Here is a 21,565-nt window from a genome sequence, read left to right as displayed (position 1 = left end):
TTTGAGCTACATATTACATACAGCCTAATTTGGAAGAAGGAACTGAAGTAAAGAGTGGTTAAGTAAACTGCCAGCTGAGAAGCCAGGAAGTGACTAACTTTACCTCTGTCTTGGTGCTTGAAACCCTACCTATGACACCTGGAGAAGTTTCTTACCAGTCCATACCATAGAAGAGAACAAATCTACTTGGCTGGGACAAGCCTGCACCTTCAGATTATTCCTTAAGCTTCTCTAGCACCTGGAAACAGATTTTTCTAACCTCTATGCTTTTGTGGCTTATAAACTTGTGTTGAAGAACTGATAATGAATTTCCTGAGGGCCTAAAACAAGTTATTAACTATAGGGTATTGTTTAAAATATTTTTCAACATAAAAAGTTGCTCACTGGTTTAGGGAAAAAAAATATATACATACACAGAGACACACACACAAATACACATATGCACATATGTCATTTAGGAAATATTAGTAATGTTTATTATGTTTTTTTATTGTGACATTGAGTACTTTTTGGTCCCTGAGGACAAGGAAAAATGGAAGTATTATACATAATTTGTAATCTGTATTCCGCAGTTTTCTTGCACATTCTGCACTCCAGGGAGCCCCCTAGTGTTTATTCAGCCTTGGTAATTAAGATAAGTCCATCAAGCTCTAAGGTAGAAAGAAAACAAGGAAGAAAGCAAGAATTTGAGCAAATATAGAAACCATAGATACATTACTTCATTAAATAATGTGTGCTTCTTCGTTTTAAGTCAGGAGTAGAGGGGGAGGGATACTGGTTAAGCTTACGTGGACTTTAAATGAAATATGTACAAATGTCCCTAATTTTTAAGAACAACCCAATGGTTTTCTCTGGGCAGTTTGAAAGAGTGGGAGATAATCAAGGAAACATAATTTCTCTGATTAATGATTTCATATCATCATGAAAACAGGGAGAAATACCAATTAAAATATCTATGTGTCCTTCATGGTTGAAGATGATCAAGTTTTTATCAAGGACCATGGCATAATTCATTAAATGGAATTTGTCTTTACACATTAAGCCATAGACTTAATGAAAATGTTAGAGTGGAACTGATATACTAGAGATTTTCTAATTTAATTTCCTCATCTTCTGTATGAAGAAACTGAAGCCTAGGGGGAAAAAAAGTATGTTAGAATCAAAGATGTGGTTACCAAACTGTCACTCCTTTGGACTTTTCACTGCAAATGACTTAATTCCTGTGCTAATTTGAACTAGGTTTCCTGGTTCTAGTGTTAATTTCAAGTTGTTTCTAGAGCAGAGATTATTATCAGTATTGCATCCAATATATTCATAAAATGAGAGTTAGGATCAAGTGATAAAAATATTCTTAGGTTAATAAGTAATTATCTCAGTAAATAATTGCAAACAGGATCCTTGTTCTAAATTTTTTTCTTTTAATTTGTCTTTTATTGTACAATATTGTATACAAAAACAAGCAGTCAAGAGACATCCTTTTTTCTTTGACTAAGGATCAATTTATCTGCCTACCACAATGGCACAAAACATGTAGTAACTATAAATTGAATAATGATAATTAGAAATACATATACACATACAAATAAATGGCATGTACATTTTGCTTAGGCAGATTATATTTAAGATATTTATCAGCGCATAGTCCTGGACTCCTTCAAACATAAGTTAATAATCAGTTGATGGAAATTTCAGCTACAGAGTTACCAAATATTTTTTTATTAAACAATCTGGTCTTTTAGCTTACTGTTCAGTAAAATTAAAAATATATGCTGGGGCAATGGGTAGGTTCTTTATTGTGTACTGAGTGATTACATGGGGATGTACTTAGGTAAAAATTAATTGAGCTATAAATACTTAAGACATGGGCATTTTACTGCATACAAATTGTACCACAAAAATAAAATTTAAAAATACAAAAAAATACTCAAATAACTAAAATGAACAAAAAACTTGGATATGCAATTGATATTTTAAAAATTGTAATTTCAGACTTGTTGTACAGTATCTTAATTACTAATTGATATTTAATCAATGGTATCATGAAACACCTTTTCCCCCTGGTGTTCAATTTTTGGTAAAGTAAGTTTCTGTGGAGAGCAGGATGGTATCCTGCTCTGAGTTACTCTATGATGTATATAGAACAGTAGTTCTCAGACTATGCCTAAGTTACTCTACTTTATAAAGCAATGTGCCATGAGCTACTCCATTTTAAGTGCTGAGGTGGAATGACTCTATATCTTGTTTATACAAAGTAAACAACCACCCTCTGCCAAGCACAACCCAAAGCACAAACTGTCAAACAAATTAATTGTGCTAAAAAAATGAACATCTGTGAACTTATAAAATTAATCGGAAGCACATGGATGCACTGGTTTATCAAACTCAAATCTAAAACTTCAGACTCATGAGCTTATGGAACACACCAAACCATCAAATAAAGCAACCTCCTCACGCAGGCCCAGAAAAGGAAGAGCAACCTGAGCCCGGCTACAGTGAATCCCTGACCCCATCACCTGGTCACTCCTCATGAGTCTTGCCCAGGAAAATTGCCACAGTGAGTATCTTGTCTGTCCTCGGCTTCAGCAGAGACCACACACCCCATTCCAAGCTGACATTCTGAGACTGCCTTCTGTCCAGACCTTGGCCTATAAGTTCCTGCCTCTTGACAGTTCTGCGACCCTGAACAAGTTCTTTGGCTGGTTCTAATCTTATCTGAACGCCTACAATGACTGCATTTTTATCTGCTCTCCGCCTTTGCTCTCACTTCAGCCTCCCCAACCCCTGTGGTTGCCTTAACCCTTTTTTAACCTTTTAAGATTGTAATAAAAGAATTTGGGATTGCCTGGATTATGACTATAAGGTGACCTACAAGTATTCGATGAACTGCCACCGATGAAAGTGGTATAACCTGGAATTTATTGTTATTCAAAAATTCTGACATTGTGGAAAAACACACTAGTGTTTGGTCTGTTATCACCATAGCTCGCTCACAACAGTTATTTAAAAGGATCCAGTGATCTTTTTATAAGGTGAGAAAGCCTTTAACTTACCGGTTTGCAAGTAAGATACCGTGGTAATCCTGTTCAGAATTCTGTATAAGAATACACAAGGAGGTCTCTATTTTTTGCAGGTGTATCTTCACAATCTTCGTGCCCTGCTATTTTTATAAGATACTTCAAGCAACGCTATTCAGATAGCAAATGGGTCCTGCATTAAATAAACTTGTCCTTAAGATGCTGATTCTAGTTTCCATCCCAAAGATTCTCAAAATCAACTCCCCCCGCCATGCCCTTGAGGGCAGTTATGATTTGGATACATTCTAAAAACCATTTACTTTTATGTTTTCATCTCCCTGCGTTATAAACCTCCATTCTCTTTTGTTTAGTTTGCTTTTAAGAAAAGTCCCACTGCCGGATTAAGTTGGACACTGCTGCAAGCCAAATTGCAGCTTGAAAAAAAGAGAAAACCTCTGTACTAAGAGCCGGAAAAAGGAGAGGACTACAACTCCCAGAACGCAGCGCTTTCCCCGTCTCTTAGAGCGCTTCCTTGCAGCGGCCCAATGAGCAGGGTTTGCTCACTTCTTGTCTACCCCATTCGTCAGCCTTCCTGTCCGAAGCGGCGGAGTGGGGAGGGGAGCAACGTAGGACCCCGGAAGGCATATTTCCCGCCACCTCAAGACGCCAGGCGGAAACCCCGGAAAAACAGCGTCTCGATTGGATGCTAGCAATTTGGCGTTGGAGGGACAGCCAATCATAAAGTGTATCTACTCCTTGAGTCCCGCCTTTTCCTCCAGGAAGGCTTTGTGGCGGGAAAAGTTCGGAAGATTTTGCGTCGGAGTGGAGCTCATCCGTGGGGGTCTCCTCGCGGCTTAGTAAGAGGCAGTTCCGAGGCAGCAGGCATGGCAGGGACCGTGGTCCTGGACGATGTGGAGCTCCGGGAGGCTCAGCGAGATTACCTGGACTTCTTGGATGACGAGGTGAGGGGGTCGCCGGGATCCGGCTCCGGCGCTTGGTGCCCTTGCTTCCGCAGGGAGGCCTCGTGGGTTGCAGCTCCTAGTCCGAGCAGCATCGGTGCGGGGGAACTAGAGGTTGTCCACATCTGCAGCTTGTGTGCAGCGGCTGAGCTGGCGGATAGGCACTAGAGCCTCTCAGCGCGATCTTGTAACTTCTTTCGCGGTTCCCGGAATCGCTAGTGAGTGTTCTATAGGTGCCCTCTTGGTGATCCTGTAACTTGCCCCTACAAGCCTTACAAGTGACGGCCCCACGCGCGAAAGGCAACAGATTACCAGCAAGTGCAAACAAAATGGCAAAGCCCGCCCCGGTCTTTTAGGGATTAGGCTTGATCTTCATTGGGAGTGGGGGTAGGGAAATGGGGAGCGACTGCTGTAGGACAGTAGTGACCTGCCCGCCGAGTGGTAGGGTGCTCAGATTGTAGTAAAGGAAAAAAAAAAAAACTTCCTAATTTGGCTGCTTTCTTCCATACCAAATAAGATGAAGATAAAAGTGTCTTGTATTCAAAACATTGCAAAAAGGGGGTTCTTGTGTGCAACTTAATTTAAAGCTATTGAATGTTGATAAAGCACGTTGAAAGTTTGATGATAAATTAAAAGCAATTTAAATGAGAAATTTTTAAAGAGTCCATTTAATTTACACTTTCATTGTATGTGTTTAAGGTGTACGACATGTTTTGATACATGGAGTGGAATGCTTACTACAGGTCAAGCGAGTTAGCATTGTTAGGGTAGTTGGCACAAATATGCACAGAGAGATACATCTCTGAGTTCAAGCAAAGGTTTATTGACAGAGAATATCTACCAGGCTGCCTTTCTGCAAGGTGCAGCAGCCTGCTGGAAAATTTCTTAAGTATATAGTCATGCACAATGCAGTAGTTAAAAAAAAATAGCCCGCCTGGTCCTGTGATTGTTACTGTGGTTTGGGTGGTTAGGGACTTTTTCAAGGTGGGCCTAACTGGAATGTCATGCCTGGGTGGGCAGATGCTGATTTTCAAAATGTAGTTTATTTTGGCCTAGGGACCTAACAAGCTTAAATTTCCATTTTTTAGCAAGGCTTTTAATACTGGCCTTTTCAGATTTCCTATGAACTTATTTTAATTCCCCCAAAGAAATGACAGCATATAGAAGAGCTGTTCGTGATAATGGAAATAAGGAAGTCATTATTACTTTTTGTGTACTGGGGATTGAAAACAGGGACACTTAAATGCTGAGCACGTCCTCAGCCCTTTTTATTTTTTTCGAGAAGATCTCTTAGTTGCTTAGGGCATTGCTAAGTTACTAAGGCTGTCCTTGAATTTGGGATTTTCATGCCTCATCCTCCTGAATAGTTTGCCATTATGCCCCAGTAGGGTAACAAGCTTTTAGTTTGGTGTTAGTGAATGAAAAGGAGAAATTGATGAACATGTACTTGGGATTCAGCTCCTCTGCAAAGATTGAGTTATTATTTTGCTGTGGAGAACAACAGCAGCAGCAACAACAACTACTACTACTACTACTACTTCTTCTTCTTCTTGCTGTGGAGAACTGCTTCTTTTTTTTTTTTTTTTTTAATATTTTTAGTTCTAGATAGACACAATACCTTTATTTTATTTAATTTTATGTAGTGCTGAGGATCAAACCCAGTGCCTCACATGTGCTAGGTGAGCGCTTTACCCCTGAGCCCCAACCTCAGCCCAGAACTGCCTCTTTTTAGAAACATAGTTTTGAATCTGTTCGTTTGAATTTGAATCTGCAGGAAGATCAGGGAATCTATCAGAGCAAAGTTCGGGAACTAATCAGTGACAACCAATACCGGCTGATTGTCAATGTGAATGACCTGCGCAGGAAAAATGAAAAGAGGGCTAACCGGTGAGTGGCAGAGGTTTCTGGGGGGATTTCCTGCCTCAGAGTGAGAATGACTCCATCTCTCTTGCCCAGATTGTAACAGGCTTCCTAGGAAAGGGCTGGGTAACATGGGATTGACTACAAGCCTTCATTGCTTCTCTTGTACCTATGTTGTTTACTTTCAAAAGGAGGTGGTGAGCATTTTCTTTTCAAGTGTCCCTCCTTCCAATGATTAGCTGAATAAAATTTAAAAATCTCTGATAATTTGAATTAAAGTGAATCCTTGCTAAATCTTCATAAAGTGGAAGAAGAAAGTAGGAGCTGAATTTTCTCCTTGACCATAATTATTTAAGAATGTTTACTTCTGTTTTGAGGGTCAGCCTACCCCCCCACCCCCTCCCCAGTTCTGCATGCTCTGCCTAATTATTTTTTCTCTTGCCCATTTTCAGCCTCCTAAGCAATGCCTTTGAGGAACTGGTTGCTTTCCAGCGGGCTTTAAAGGATTTTGTGGCTTCTATTGATGCTACCTATGCCAAGCAGTATGAGGAATTCTACATAGGACTGGAGGGCAGCTTTGGCTCTAAGCATGTTTCTCCCCGGACTCTAACTTCATGCTTCCTCAGCTGTGTAGTCTGTGTGGAAGGCATCGTCACTAAATGTGAGTGGGCTAAAGGGAGGCATCCAGGAATGGAGGTGGCATAGACTGAGGAAGGCTAGGAAAGCAGGAGAGGCAAGGTAGCTTCTAATTTCAGAGAAGTGGAGCATTGAAATTATGTAGTAAAACTTGGAGGAGCTCAGTTTGTGCACAGTGATTAGGGGGACTTTTAGTGGTGACATGAGCTGGCACAATTGATTAATTCTGCTGAGAACTAGAGGAGTCTTAGCTCTTGACATTCTCAGTTCAGCCACGAATTCTTGCAGTTCTTGGTCGGGATCGCTGGCACTTAAAATTTTTCACGGACATGGTGATGTGTTATATATACATATATAAAACAATAACAACAAGTAGTATTGAAATAGCTTAACCATTCAGGAAAACACAGCATTAGGAGTCATCATAGGCTTGCATGGATTTGGAGCCCACCCCTATCACTGTGTAACTGGTTGACTTTATATGCATGTTTTCCATCTCTAGGTTCTCTAGTTCGTCCCAAAGTTGTTCGTAGTGTCCACTACTGTCCTGCTACCAAGAAGACCCTAGAGCGACGTTATTCTGATCTTACCACCCTGGTGGCCTTTCCATCCAGTTCTGTCTATCCCACCAAGGTGAGGGGAAATGAATTAATTGGACCTCTTTTGGGGTTGGATTCAAAAGATACCTTTAATTCAAGTAATTGTGTAATAGCTGGTCTTTCTTCTAGAGATAGGTAGGGTGAAAAATAAGGTTAAATCCAAAGGAAAGATTCAATACAGGCTAAAGTTTAATGTGAAAATCCCACATTTTTTTTTTTTTTTAAAAAGGAATACTTACTTTAGAAAATATGAAATACTATGGAAGGATTGAAAGAAAAAAAGCTACCTATGTAGATATTTTAGCAAAGATATAATCATAATTTTATGTGTGCTTTTTTTAAAAATGGGAAATATTTATGGTTCATTATGTTTTTGTATAATCTGTAAATATTTTACTGGATTTGGGAGAGGTTAACCTAGAAATGGCTTTATTGTTCAGATGGATTTAAAATAAAGACAATGCAAGGATTTCTTATATATTTATGAGACAGAAGATCATTAAAATAAATTACTTTGATGTCTGAACTCAGTATGTAAAGAATTCCACTCCCCCTGGTTTTATAAAATTTTAATCAAGAGTTGCTGTATCCAGAGCATTGTTAGGCACTATGGAGGACAAAGATAAAATATGAGTGGATCCTTGTCTTCAATCTTGTCAACTGGTAGGAAAATCAAACATGTAAATACCTAAAACAAGACTATCAGAATCGTAACTGAAAAACATTTTAGAATCTCTTGGTCTACTTCTGATGAAATGCAGACATTTGGAAAGCCTAAGTGACTCACTTATGGCTCCAGTTAGTGATGAGCCTAAGGATTAAGACCCTTGTGTCTTTAGTGTAGGCCAATTGCATTTCTTAAGTTCCCCTGTTGTCTTCATTAAGTTCTCTATTTTCAAAAATTCTTCAGAGACTACTCTTTTGCTGATGACTATGGCCAAGTTTTTTTTGCTTGTGAAGTGAATTATGGTGGGTCAGGTCTCCTGGATATTGTCTAACGTGGTACTTAAGAACATGAACTTTGAAGTTACACCTGCATTGAGCCCTGGTTCTGCTACTTACTTTTTGACTTTGGGAAACTTCTCTCAATCTATTTCCTTGCCCATAAAGTGTGAAAAACATCTTCTTTAGGCTGTGATAATTACATGAGATAATTTCATAAAATTATAGCATAATTCCTGGCACATAGCCAGTGCACAATAAATGGTGTTTTTTTTTTTTTTTGTACTAGGGTTGAACCCAAGTGTGCTTTATCACTGAGCAACATAACTAGCCCTTTATTTAATTTTTATTTTTTTTTTTAAATTTGGAGATGGTTTTACTAAGATGCTTAGGACTTACCTAAGTTGCTTATCCTCGCCTCAAGTTGCGATTCTTCTGCCTCTCTCTCTTGAATCACTGGGATTACAGATATGCACTTCTATGCCTGGCTGATTATTTTTAGAAAATTCAAATATTGAGGAAGTAAAACAAGAAGATGTGTACTTCTATGCCTGGCTGATTTTTTTTTAGAAAATTCAAATATTAAGGAAGTAAAACTAAGAATTCTTTATAGAAGTTTAGTATGCATATAGGAAAGCTCACTGAAGTATATAACTTGATTTTTTTTTTTATAAGCTGAATATACCTGTATAACCAGCATCCAGACAGGAAACAGAAATTTCCTAGCACTCTGCAGTCCTTCTTGAGAGCCATGCTATCCTGATGTCTGACAGTATAGATTAATTTTACCTGTTTTACATAATTGCTCTTTTATGTGGGTCTTCTTTTGCTTTAACATTGTGTTTGTGAGAGTCATCCATATTGTTTTTAAGGGTGTTTCATATATTTTTATTTTTGTGTAGTATCCATTTATGGGACTAGACATGTTTATTTAACTATCCTATTATCAATGGTTTGGATACTTGTTGAATTTTTTTTACTATCAGGAATAGTGCTACTGTGAACATTGTAGTGAAAGGCTTTGGATGAATGTTTCTATTGAGTATTACCTAGTGGTGGAAAAACTGAGTTTAAGCATATATTCACCTTCATAGCAGGAATAAAAATCCTAATTTAGATGTTAATACAGCCACAGTTCCATCATAAGTATGTGTTGTCCCTTAAATAGATAGTTTATAAATAGACCAGAGATAGGGTTGTTCCTGGGTGTTAAAATTTTATGAAGTCAACTCTGAATTATGTTTCCCATACCAGATGAGTATGGCATTTTTAAGACAAGACTAAAATAACACTATTTTCTACGTGCCTTTCTGTAGGATGAGGAAAACAATCCCCTTGAGACAGAATATGGCCTCTCAGTCTATAAGGACCACCAGACCATCACTATCCAGGAGATGCCAGAGAAGGCCCCAGCTGGCCAGCTTCCCCGCTCTGTGGATGTTATTCTGGATGATGACTTAGTAGATAAAGTGAAGCCTGGTGACCGAGTCCAGGTGGTGGGGACTTACCGTTGCCTTCCTGGGAAGAAGGGAGGCTACACTTCAGGGACCTTCAGGTAAAGAGTCTGCCATGAAGTGCTTGGGATGCTGTTGGGAGTTCTGTTCTGATAGTGTATTTCTCCAGTTTGCTGTATTTTAGCATGGAGCACACTTCCTGCCTGCAAAATGGGATACCTCTGATACCACTTTTCTGTCAGATAAAGCTGGTGATTCTTACCATTTTATATCAAAAGTAGGAGTTATTGCTGACAAGATTACGGCCTCATGGCTTATCTTTAAATTTCTCAACTTACTCCCACCTCCTTCCCATATACACTTCTGTCTTAACCTCTGTAACCCAGTAGGAGATAAATAAAGTTTAACAGTGGGCATCATTGACCTACTTGGATCACAGACAGAATAGATCAATTGTTCATTTCAGATAGCCTTATTCTCTGGATTTTCTGTTCTATTTCAATAGCCTAAAAAGGCATACTGCTCCTGGAGGAACTAGCTCCTGATGTTGGGAACTGAATATAACAGGCTTTCTCTTACTCTCCTCTTTGCTCTAGGACTGTCCTGATTGCCTGTAATGTGAAGCAGATGAGCAAGGATGCTCAGCCTTCATTCTCTGCAGAAGACATAGCCAAGATCAAGAAGTTCAGTAAAACCCGCTCCAAGGTCTGGAGGGGACTAAGGGTGGGAATGGACTTAAAGAGTTGTGTTTGAGTGTGTCACTATCTTTGTACTGGATCAGGAGGAAGGTCAGGTGTTTTTCTTTGAAGTTAGAATATCAGTGTACCATAGAGTCTTATTTATTACTGAAGACATGAATGATGTATTATTATGTAAGTTTACAATGCTGTTATTTTTGTTTTAGTTTATTATTATTATTTTCCTTTTTGTGGTAATGGGGATTGAACCCAAGGCCTCGCATGTACTATATGAGTGCTCTACCACTGGGCCTCAGTGTCCTGAGTAGCTGGGGATACAGGTGTGCACCCCTCTGCCTGGCTTTTTTCTTTTTTTAAAATGAAGACAGGATATCCACATTTAGAGTTGAATAAAATATATCAATGTGTGATAAAGGTTGCTGCTGAAGTACAGTACACACTCTTATTAAGCCTAAAATGTTTTGAATCAGGAAACACTTTTTTTTTTTTTTTCCTTTTGCTAGAAGATTAAACATCTACACAAGTTTTGGAACTAGACTCTGTGTCTGCTCTGATGATGGTCTGATAATGTGATTTGTCTTCAGAAGCTATTATAATTCAGAAGAATGTTCATGCTTGTGTATTTCTCCAAGCATTTTATGTAGACTAGCACATAAAATAGAGCTCTGCAAAACTACAGTGAATCTCATTAGGCTTTATTTTTGTTATTCTTGCATTAGGATATCTTTGACCAGCTGGCCAGGTCACTGGCCCCTAGTATCCATGGGCATGACTATGTGAAGAAGGCAATCCTCTGCTTGCTCCTGGGAGGGGTGGAACGAGACCTAGAAAATGGCAGCCACATCCGTGGGGACATCAATGTTCTTCTGATAGGTATGGTGTTGGGGATTTGCTTTAGACTCTTGCTTTGACCTTGAAGACTGATGATGACAACTTGTAATATGTAAGATTGTGTATTCTGCACCTAGTAGTATTTCAGTCCTATCAGAGAGCAAAAGTGGATCTTTTTCCTTAAAATCATTCATGGTATTCCTGATTTATAATATCTGAAATGTATCCTTCCATGAGTAGTAAAGGAAAAAGTGAAGAAAATAATATTTAAGAAACAGTTACAGTACTGTACATCTTTGTGGTGTTAAGAACTATGCTGGAAAAGTAGAACTCACTGCAGGGTGGCATGAGAGGCATTTTCTAAAGAGTCATTACCACCTCCATCCCACAGGAGACCCATCAGTTGCCAAGTCTCAGCTTCTGCGGTATGTGCTTTACACTGCACCCCGGGCTATCCCCACAACTGGCCGGGGCTCCTCTGGAGTGGGTCTGACAGCTGCTGTCACCACAGACCAGGAAACAGGTAAGAGCAAAAGGGTCTTTAGCAAAGACCCAGAATGAAATTAAGCATGGAATCTTGAACTTGATCTAGGCACTGGCTTATGTTTGGCAGATAGAACTGAAAGGTTCGTTGGGGCCAGGTTGTAGAGGACTGAATATCCTGCAGTAATGGGTGAATTATTTTAAGTCTTTGGGTAAGCTTCTATTGACAAGAATGTTTCCTAAAAGATGATTTAAAAGAATTTCAAAGAGGAGAGCTTAGTAAATTAGAAGGAAAATAAAAATGAAGTCTGACAGTTTATCAACTAGAGGAAGGGATTTGAAGACCAGTGAAAAAAGCAGGGAGTCTATCTGGTTATCACTTGAAGAGGAGGAGGAAGAGAGAAACTATGAAGGAAATTTAGAAGAGGCTATCTTAGGGGTCAAAGTGAGACAGAGATACTGTTCAGGTGGGACTGAAAAGGTGAATTCGCTAGAGTTTCCTGTAAGCTTCAGAGCCAAAGTCTTTACATGTGCTTAGGAAGGAGACTATAATTCCTCTTCTTTGTCACCTATAACTCAGACTCAGACCATAAGAAAAACTCTTATTTCTCTTTCTTTCTTCCCAGGGGAGCGCCGTCTGGAAGCAGGGGCCATGGTCTTGGCTGACCGAGGAGTAGTTTGCATTGATGAATTTGACAAGATGTCTGACATGGACCGCACAGCCATCCATGAAGTGATGGAGCAGGGTCGAGTGACCATTGCCAAGGCTGGTATCCATGCTCGGCTAAATGCCCGCTGCAGTGTTTTGGCAGCTGCCAATCCTGTCTATGGCAGGGTGAGTGGAATAATGCCCTTAACCATGTCCTTGGCTTTGTTTGGTTTTGCTGAATAACTGGGCCAAGAAGTTAATTCTGGGGGAATAACAGGCCAAAGTAAATTCACATCTTGTTTTTTTCGGTTGTTGTTTTATACACACACACACACGTGTATGTGTATGTAGTTCTAGACAGACACAATACCTTTATTTGTTCATTTTTTTTATTGTGATGCTGAGGATCAAACCCAGTGTCTCACACATGCTAGGCAAGTGCTCTACCACTGAGCCACAACTCCAGCCCTTATTATCTTGTTATTGTGCTTGGTTTGGAGTAGTGTGTTCTTACCCATTCCTACACAGCAGAATTCTCTGGAAAAGCTATTTATTTAAAAATAAATAACTTTTTCAAAATACAAAAAAAGTAAACAAAATGATCTGTAGTCTCACAATCCAGGTAGCTTGTGTATTAAAATGAAAGTACTGCTTCATGCCTGTGCACGCCTTCAATCCCAGGGACTTGGGAGGCATGGCAGGAAGATCATAAGTTGGAGGCCAGCCTGGGAAACTTAGCAACACTTCATTTCAGAATAAAAAAGCTGGGGATGTAGCTCAGTGGTAAAATGGTAGGGTTCAATCCCCAATACCACAAAGAGAGACAGAAAAGATTGTATTCTAATAGCTTTATTTTTGTGTTCTACTCCACACCATTTTACTGAAATTATAGGCTGGGAGTGGAAGAGACAAGAGTTGTGTTTTTGTTGCTGTTGTTTGTTGCAGTATGGGGGCTAGAACCTAGGTCCTTGTGCATACTAGGCAATAGTCTACTGCTGAGCCATATCACCAGCCCTAATAGCTTTATTTTTATCAACTTCTTTCTTTCTCTCCATAAAGTGAGGTAGGAAATTGTTTTTGTAGATGAGAAAATGGAAACATAGGTTATATAATTTATGAAGTACCACAACCAGAAAATGCAGGATTTGAATCCACAGCTCAAATGTTGCTTTGGCAGTTAATAATTCCATAGTGTGTATTTCTGAATCCAAATCTCTGGATTGGACCTCTTGATAGCTGTGTTTGAGGAAGATTCTATAGGTTGGTTTTAATGTGCAGCCTGGACTGAGAACCATAGGTTTTTAAATTGCCAGTAATGTGTTTTTAATCCTTCTGAAGAAGGATTGGGAAGTATAAGAAAGTGGCAGGATCTGAATGTGACCATGGTCCACATTGTTCTTGTTATTACCAACAAGATTGTTAGAATGCTCTCTGACCATGAAATGTGAGAAGACAGGCATCAGCCCAAAGGGGCCAAAACTGAAAGATGAAGAGTATCAGGGTTTGCTTGCCTAGCATGCCCTGGGTTTGGTCCCTGGCAAAACACAAACACACACACACACACACACACACATACACACGGAAAAGAAAAGAATCCAATAATTCAGTATCATTATTTCTTCAATATCAAAGAAAAGTCCCTTAACTCCTAAGACATTTTTGATTTCTAGGTCATTGGCCTTTTTAGCTGAGATTTACTTCATCACCTCAAGAGATTCCAAGGTTTCTAATCTCTCTGATCAAACTAGCTGGTCCTATATTTATGACAGGTAGAGGATGGACTCACCTCTCAGTTGGTCCTGTCTTGTGAATGAGACCAGCAGAATCAAGCTTGGGAAGGGCAGGGCTGGGGTGATACCATGCTCAGTCTGTTAGAGTGCATGTGCTAGGAAGTGGGCTCCTAGTTAGGTTACCTGAGCTTCAGCTAGGTAAGGGTTGCAAGAAGAAGAGATGCTGTATGTATTGTAATAATTTTAAAATCCTTTTGTTTTACTAGTTCTTGTCTGTTTTTTAATGGTCCAGTCTTCTATTTCTGCTCCCAGAATCACTTTAGCCTTGTGCTTTCTTCCTATGGATGTCACTTTTGCTTTTTTCTTGTTCCCTAGTATGATCAGTACAAGACCCCAATGGAGAACATTGGACTCCAGGACTCACTGCTGTCTCGATTTGACTTGCTCTTCATCATGCTGGATCAGATGGATCCTGAGCAGGATCGGGAGATCTCAGACCATGTACTAAGGATGCATCGTTACAGAGCACCTGGGGAGCAAGATGGCGATGGTGAGGCCATGAGAAGAGTGACTAATGGAAGGGGTCCTCAATAGATGCTGTTGTCTCAGGCTCATCCCAGGGGAAAGTGGGTGTTTCAGATGCTCTCAACTTTTTTTGAGTCCTGCAATACCTTTGGGCATCTTGTTTGGGCAAGGCAGTTCTACCCTTATTTGTTGGTTCCATGTGTCTTTGTCCTTCTGGGTCCTTGGTTTGTGAGTCTTGGTTTCTATTCCTTCTCTGCTATAGAAGAAGCATTTCCCTGGATTAAATAAACTCTTTCTTACTCTCCTTTCAACCAACTTGGGTTCCCCAGCCATGCCCTTGGGTAGTGCTGTGGATATCCTGGCGACAGATGATCCCAACTTCACCCAAGATGAACAGCAGGACACCCAGATTTATGAGAAGCATGACAACCTTCTGCATGGGACAAAGAAGAAAAAGTGAGCATTTCTTTTACCTTCCCTTAAGCGATCAGAGATTTGTACATCTGAGCTTACTTAGGGCATTAGGTGCTCATGCCAAGGTCATGCTTGGAGTCATAACTGTGAGGGCCTGTTTTCTTCTTTTCTGAGTCCACACATACATTATGTATTCTGGCCAGTGCTTTGTAAATGGTGGATGATTATAAAATGTTCTGATGACGTGCCCACCTTATGGTGGGTATGTGATACCATTCTCATAGACTCCATGTAGTTGTTCATGGTGAGTTTATGGTGAAGGATCAGTAGATAGCAAGCACTGGAGAATTGCAAGTGGATTTGGGTAAAGGAGACTTGTGATCAGGTGTTCAAAGCATGAAATGTGGGATTGAGTGTGTCTGTTTTTGGCCTTGGTACAGTAAGAAGTATTATAGTATAATTGTCAAAGCCGTTTTAGTTTGCTTATACAGAATTTTAGAGTTAGAAAACTGAATTTGAGTAAACTTTAGCTTCTCTGTAATTTCTCACCTAAAAAACAAAGCAGATGATACCTAAACTTGGTATCTCAACTACCTAACTTACAAATTAAAGTTAAATAAAAATACATGAAAGGGCCTTATGTATGTTTTATATAAGTAGGGCAATTATGATATTGGATTCTTTGCTCTGCCATTTGATCTTGACTTCTCTGAGGAAAGACAGGCCACTCACCCAGAAGGTAGTAAGGTGTGGCAGGGTAGTGTAATTCACTGTGCCTGGGTCCAGGGAGAAGATGGTGAGTGCCGCATTCATGAAGAAGTACATCCATGTGGCCAAAATCATCAAGCCCATTCTGACACAAGAGTCAGCTGCCTACCTTGCAGAAGAATATTCACGCCTGCGCAGCCAGGACAGCATGAGCTCCGATACTGCCAGAGTAAGTGTCCAGAGGGAGCCTTGCCCTTGGGATCCCTTTAGTGTATCCTTGGACAGGAATATGGTATATGGGAGCTTTGGCAGCATTTTAACTTAATTAAAGTTTAATTAAATTTTTAAGATTTAATTTCAACCTAGTTAAAATTCCTTCCTGGTCTGAAGGGCTTCCTATTGACACATTTTTTAATAAATAATTTTAAAAAAGAAAATGAGGGAGGTGGGGTTGTGGCTCAGTGCCAGAGCACTTGCCTAGCATATGTGAGGCACTGGGCTTGACCCTTACACCACATAACAAATAAAAGAAAGGCATTTTGTCCATCTACAACTATAAAAAAAAGAAAGAAAATGAAAAAAAGGATTTTATAGATAACATGCATCTCATTCAGCAAAATAAGAGTGACTTCTGGGAACTGACCTCATCTCTATTCTTCTGTGCAGTTGTAAAAATAATAAGCGCTATCCTCAAAGAACTTCAGTTTGAGAGTGGTAGGTAGAAAGGTAGATATAAAGATCATGTATACATATTTAAATATACATACGCCAGTGGAGTACTCATGGAGGAATGAATGAGTGAATTTGAGTGCGGATGAAGAAGATGCTGATTTTTCCTATAGAATTTTCTGGACGGATTTGAATGTCAGTGAAGGATTCCCAAAATGTGATGTTTGGGCTAGACTTTGACAAATAACCAAGAGTTGAACAACCATGATGGTTACTCAAAGCAATTTCTAGTAAGATAATATAGCTGCCCTTGAATTTCTGTAAATATTTTGGAAGCAGTGTAGTTCACATAGGATTTCATAGCAGAAAGACCCAAGTTAAGCCCTCATTATGTAATACAGATGCTTGGATGTAGGCATGATCATCTACTGTCTACTCCAGCCTCACACCCATTGTCTTCTGGTATTCCTGCCCCAGACTTCCCACCCACAGTGGCGGCATATTTAGCACATCACTGTATTGAAGTCTTCGAATAAGCTCTTATTGTAAGGGAACTTAGAATAAAGCATAAACCTGCTTCCCCGTGACTTCCACTCATGTTTTTGTTTAGATATCACTTGTCTTCTTTATGAAAATAGCTCCCTTTCTTTTTAAACGTTCTCTCCACACACGAACTGTTAGCGTGTCCAAGAGCCTCTCATTGAACCAAGAACTGATCATAATGCAGCATTTTAGTTGTGTTCCTAGTGGGTTTGACAGATCTTTCCATTTGAATTTTCCAGTTTACTAGTGCAGACTGGGGTTTTATCACTTGAAACTGATCCCATTCAGAAAATAAAAAGCACCCATCCTATGAGAACCACTTGCTGGAAATATGCAGGAGTTTTCCTCTTCTTCTGGACTTATGTGAATTTACACGACTTTTAAAAATCTGTCCTCAGATAACCAATTTTATGCCACTCTCTTAGTGGGACCTTGGATAAATTACTTTAAACTCTGATTACCATTTTCCTCATTTACAGAACTTTTCTCAGTTTTTAAGAGGGATAAATGATAGAAGAAATATTAAATGATAGAACAAATATTAATATTCCTGGTGCATTGTAGACCGGCAATCGTTTTTCTCCTTTATGTACTTTTTCTAACCTTTTAACTTTCCAACTGTAAGATGTCTAATTTTCTTTGTTCATCTGCCCCTCCGTTTCTGAACACTCTGATGTAAATTTCCTTTATCATTTTCTTTCTAAATTTTAAGTGAGATAACAGTTCAGAATTTTTCACTTGGATGTTCTGGAGCTTTCTGGGTAGTGTTTTCACTTCCCTTTTGCTGCAGTATGAATGTTGGGCATGTCTGTAGGATTCTGAATAAGTAATTCTTGTTTTCTTCCCCAGACATCTCCAGTTACAGCACGGACACTGGAAACTCTGATTCGATTGGCCACAGCCCATGCAAAGGCCCGTATGAGTAAGACTGTGGACCTGCAGGATGCAGAGGAAGCTGTGGAGCTGGTCCAGTATGCTTACTTCAAGAAGGTGAGGATTGAGGTGGTTGGGCCTGAGAGGCTCTTCTAAATAATCAGAGGTACACTGACCTCTCAGGATGGCTCACTTCTGCATTTGGGTTAAAAGCATAAAGTAGCATTTGCCTGCCTGTTCCTCTTTTCTTCCTCGGGAAGGAATTCACAGTTCTCCACCCTGGCTGCACCTGAAATGTTGTGGAAAGCTCTGTGATACAGATGCCAGGACTCTTAGAGATTCTGGTTTAATTGATGTCCTACAGGTTCATTCTGCTGCTTCTTTACATCTGCTTCCTTTGCATCTTAAGTAGATATTTCCTGAAGAATTGTCTTTTTAGACTCCCCTCTTCCCTTTGTACCTTTCCCCTTGGCAGTCTCTTCAAGTGGCCCATTGGCATCTCAAATACTCATGTCAAAAGAGGAACTCTCAAACTTGCTTCTCATTTTGTCTTCTCCTTTCTGTTGGTGACATTGCATCTCCATCATTTTAGATACCAAGTCTCAAAGCCTTGACCCCTTTTCCTTCTTTGTTGCTTGCTCCATTTGGTGAATTGCAGCCCTTGGGGATTTAGTTGTGGGTTTGTTACACTTTTGCTCTTTGTTGTGTAGGGGGTTGTCCTAAATTTCAATTGAACACCTGATTTATAAAGAAATGAATTGTTTTCCACTTGACCATTGTGGTTTCGAACCCCATCCCCATTTGTTTCTTTATTCAGTAAACATAATATTGAATATACACTGTAGGAAAGGCCTCCTAGCATTTTAAAGACAGGTAGCAGCCTTACTCCCTTCCTGGGACTTGGGGACAAGAGAGGTTAGATAAATCATTAGACATTTGGAAGGCATTTCTGCTGATGGTGTAGAAGGGACTCTTAAAAGTTCTGTATTCAGTTCCCTGGCATCAGTGACCCCTCAAGGAACCCACATTTCTCTTGTTTCTAGGTTTTAGAGAAGGAGAAGAAACGTAAGAAGCGAAGTGATGATGAATCAGAGACAGAAGATGAAGAGAAAAGCCAGGAGGACCACGAGCAGAAGAGGAAGAGGTAGGGTGGAGCTAAGCCAAGTAAGAAGAAAGTCTTGTTGGAGCTGGGGAGAGAGGTAGACAGGGTGCCATTGCTACTTTTTCACATCAGGGGCCTATTTTTGTTTGGAGATTGTCTCGTATAGAAAAAGTAGTATGGACAGGCCTGGTCCTGGTGTTTCACTTTAGTTGTAGATAGTTCTGTTTCTTTTTGGTCAGAGGCACAGGATAGGGCTCCCCAAAGTCTCACTTAACTTCTGTGGATGTTTTAGGAGGAAGACTCGGCAGTCAGATGCCAAGGATGGAGACTCTTATGACCCCTATGACTTCAGTGACACAGAAGAGGAAATGCCTCAAGGTGAGTGAGCCTTCCCGAATGGATCAAAGAGGCTGTTTCTTTGACTTCTGATCTTTTTAGAAGTGCACAGAGATGCACTGTATTTTTTCATGGTCTCCCATTTGGCTCCCTACTTAGAGGGGCCTGTTTTGAAGAGGTTTGTCCCAAGAGAAACTCGGGGGAAACTTACATAGGAGGAAATAAGTTTCACTCAGTTCGCTTCCTCCTTAGTGAACTGTGATCTTTTGCCAAGCCTGGTATAAGCATCCAGGCCTGACTTCTTTATTGTTCAGTTGTGATTTTCCTTTTTCTAATTGTTCTGCTTGGCCCATAACAACCACAGGAAACAAGATGTGTTTGCAAGCTTTGAGGGGTGGAGAGTGGAGAATATAACTTCTTTGGTGTGGGTGGCAGTGGCTTCACTTTGCTATTTTCTCCATCCTCTTCTGAAGTGCACACTCCGAAGGCAGCAGACACGCAGGAGACCAAGGAATCCCAGAAGGCAGAGTTGAGTGAATCCAGGTGAGTGGAGAACTTGGTCCTGCACTGGGTGAATTCCTACAGAGGCAAGAACTTGCTCCTAGGGTGGGGAGGGTGTGCAGTGAGCTGCTTAGCAACAGAGTAACACTGGGGAACTAAGAGGTTTTAAACACTTCAGAGTCTGGCTAAAATATCAAACTTAGAGGAATGTTGCAAGGGTAGTATAAAGAACTCCTGGTAGCTTTTATAACTTATAAAAGGATATGTACTTTTTATTTTTCATTTTGTTTTGTTTCTGAGGCTTGAACCCAGAGGTGCTTTCCACAGCCACATCCCCAGTCCTTTTTATTTATTTTTTTTTATTTTGAGACAGGGTCTAAATTGCTTAGGGCCTTTCAAAATTGCTGAGGCTGGCCTTAAACTTTCTATCCTTCTGTCTCAGTTGCTGGGGTTACAGGTGTGCACCACCATGCCTGGCTAACTAGTTTTAAAGTGGTATTATTTCTCAATGTGCAGGAAGCTTAATAGTATACCAGGTTAGCTTTAAAGAAAGATACTCATGAGCAGCCATCAGAGGTGAGGGGTGTGTGTGTCAAATGAGAATACTGGGAACACTTCTGCTGTATTGTCTCACTGGGTTTTCCCAGTATGGATCATGCCTGAGAGCGTTTGGGTTTACTGTTCATTACTCTTTTTCCCGTTTGGGCAGGTTGAAGGCATTCAAGGTGGCTCTCTTGGACGTGTTCCGAGAAGCTCATGCCCAGTCTGTGGGCATGAATCGCCTCACAGAATCCATCAACCGGGACAAAGAAGAGCCTTTCTCTGCAGAAGAGATCCAGTCTGCGCTGAACAGAATGCAGGATGACAACCAGGTCATGGTGTCTGAGGGTATCATCTTCCTTATCTGAGAAGACCTCATCTCTGAATTTGGAATTGTGCTGAGAAAGTTTCTCTCAAGTTTCTAACCCCTTCCCTGGCACTAGCTTATACCTTTAAAAAACAATGTGTAAGTTGAGGGACATGGGTGATGAAGTTGGATCAGCACCTGGTGGGAGCTTTGGAAATGGGTGATGAAAACTGCCATGAAGTAAGGCAAGGGAAAGTGGGGAGGACTAGAACTCTTTTTATCGTCATTGCAGAAGGACTGGACTGTACATCGCACTTTCCATCCCAAACAGACCCAGAATTGTTTTATGTACATAACATGACTTTTTTGAGTCTTTTGGGGGCACAGCTGGTTTCTTTTTAACCTTTCTGTGTTTGTTGACTGTTTTGCTTTTCCTACAGAGCATTGGATCTAGAAAAGGCTTTGAGTTGGATCTAGAAAAGACTTTGAGTTCTATGCTAGTGGAGAGGCTCTGAGGCAGGTCATGAGAAAGCTTTTTTTTTTGCAGCTAAGACCCATATGTACTTTTGAAGTAAACATCAAAGACATTGAATAAACTTAACCATTTTTGTACACAAGGATTTAATAATGGTGCTTTTATTTATTTATTTATTTATTTATTTATTTATTTATTTATTTCATTACAGTATGGGGCATTGGATCCAGGGGCACTCTACCACTAAGCTGCATCCTCAGCTATTTTTATTTTTGAGACAAGGTCTCACCAAGTGTCCGAGACTGACTTGGAACTTGCAGTCTTCCTTCTCAGCCTCTTAAGTCACTGGGATTATAGGTGCCTGTGCTTTTTATGTACATATTTACTTTTTTTTTCTTGAAAGCTTGGCCAGCGGATTTTCTGCACCCATGTTTGCACCAAGCTACCACAAGGTGGCAGCAGCCTGCTGTGATCTCTTTGGGGATTATTTCTTGCTATTGGGCCAGTTTTCTTCTTCAGTAACATCAAAACATAAAAGAGACTAAGATGGTTGATTTTGTGTTCCTGAGTTCCTCCCTTCCTTACCTTTCCATTCCTTGACGGCTCCTGTCCTCCAGTCAGTATGGCTCTCACTCAAGTACTTGTCACAGGGAAGAAGACTCTTACTTCTAGCTTGTGACAATAGATTCTTTAGCTTTCTCCCAAGGACTGGGATTT

General features: G+C 40.2%; 1 protein-coding gene and 1 long non-coding RNA gene across 3 annotated transcripts; one reads left to right on the top strand and one right to left on the bottom strand.

The window, feature by feature from the left end:
• Positions 1-450: 450 nt before the first annotated feature.
• On the bottom strand, positions 451-3,041 carry LOC125617484. Its single transcript, XR_007348514.1, has 2 exons — positions 2,514-3,041; positions 451-650 (listed from the first exon to the last, which is right to left on the bottom strand). It is a non-coding gene; the product is annotated as an uncharacterized LOC125617484 (long non-coding RNA).
• A 498-nt stretch (positions 3,042-3,539) lies between these two features.
• Mcm3 (minichromosome maintenance complex component 3) lies at positions 3,540-20,993 on the top strand. 2 transcript variants are annotated; one of them, XM_015487843.2, is made up of 17 exons: positions 3,540-3,976; positions 5,748-5,860; positions 6,286-6,494; positions 6,972-7,102; positions 9,327-9,565; positions 10,061-10,169; positions 10,882-11,035; positions 11,385-11,516; positions 12,103-12,311; positions 14,231-14,405; positions 14,710-14,836; positions 15,581-15,731; positions 17,564-17,704; positions 18,631-18,731; positions 18,982-19,067; positions 19,499-19,568; positions 20,236-20,993. In XM_015487843.2, exons 1-17 carry the CDS (start codon positions 3,899-3,901, stop codon positions 20,432-20,434), a joined length of 2,424 nt encoding a protein of 807 aa, XP_015343329.1. In that variant the 5' UTR covers positions 3,540-3,898; the 3' UTR covers positions 20,435-20,993. The 2 variants fall into 2 exon arrangements, with proteins under 2 accessions (XP_015343329.1, XP_048661422.1); XM_048805465.1 differs by lacking the exon at positions 5,748-5,860 and having other exon boundaries at positions 3,924-3,976.
• The last annotated feature ends 572 nt before the right edge of the window (positions 20,994-21,565 follow it).

The sequence above is a fragment of the Marmota marmota genome, unplaced genomic scaffold (assembly GCF_001458135.2).
Source record: "Marmota marmota marmota unplaced genomic scaffold, marMar, whole genome shotgun sequence".
Classification (NCBI taxonomy): Eukaryota; Metazoa; Chordata; class Mammalia; order Rodentia; family Sciuridae; genus Marmota; species Marmota marmota.
The sequence above is the reverse complement of the archived record's forward strand: the minus strand, read 5'-3'. Positions and strand labels throughout refer to the sequence as shown.

Excerpts from the sequence above, each read along its gene's own strand:
- Mcm3 (XM_015487843.2), top strand. The coding sequence starts at position 3,899 with ATGGCAGGGACCGTGGTCCTGGACGATGTGGAGCTCCGGGAGGCTCAG. Across the intron at positions 10,170-10,881 it reads TCAGTAAAACCCGCTCCAAG|GATATCTTTGACCAGCTGGC; the intron begins GTCTGGAGGGGA and ends TTCTTGCATTAG. Across the intron at positions 11,517-12,102 it reads CACCACAGACCAGGAAACAG|GGGAGCGCCGTCTGGAAGCA; the intron begins GTAAGAGCAAAA and ends CTTTCTTCCCAG.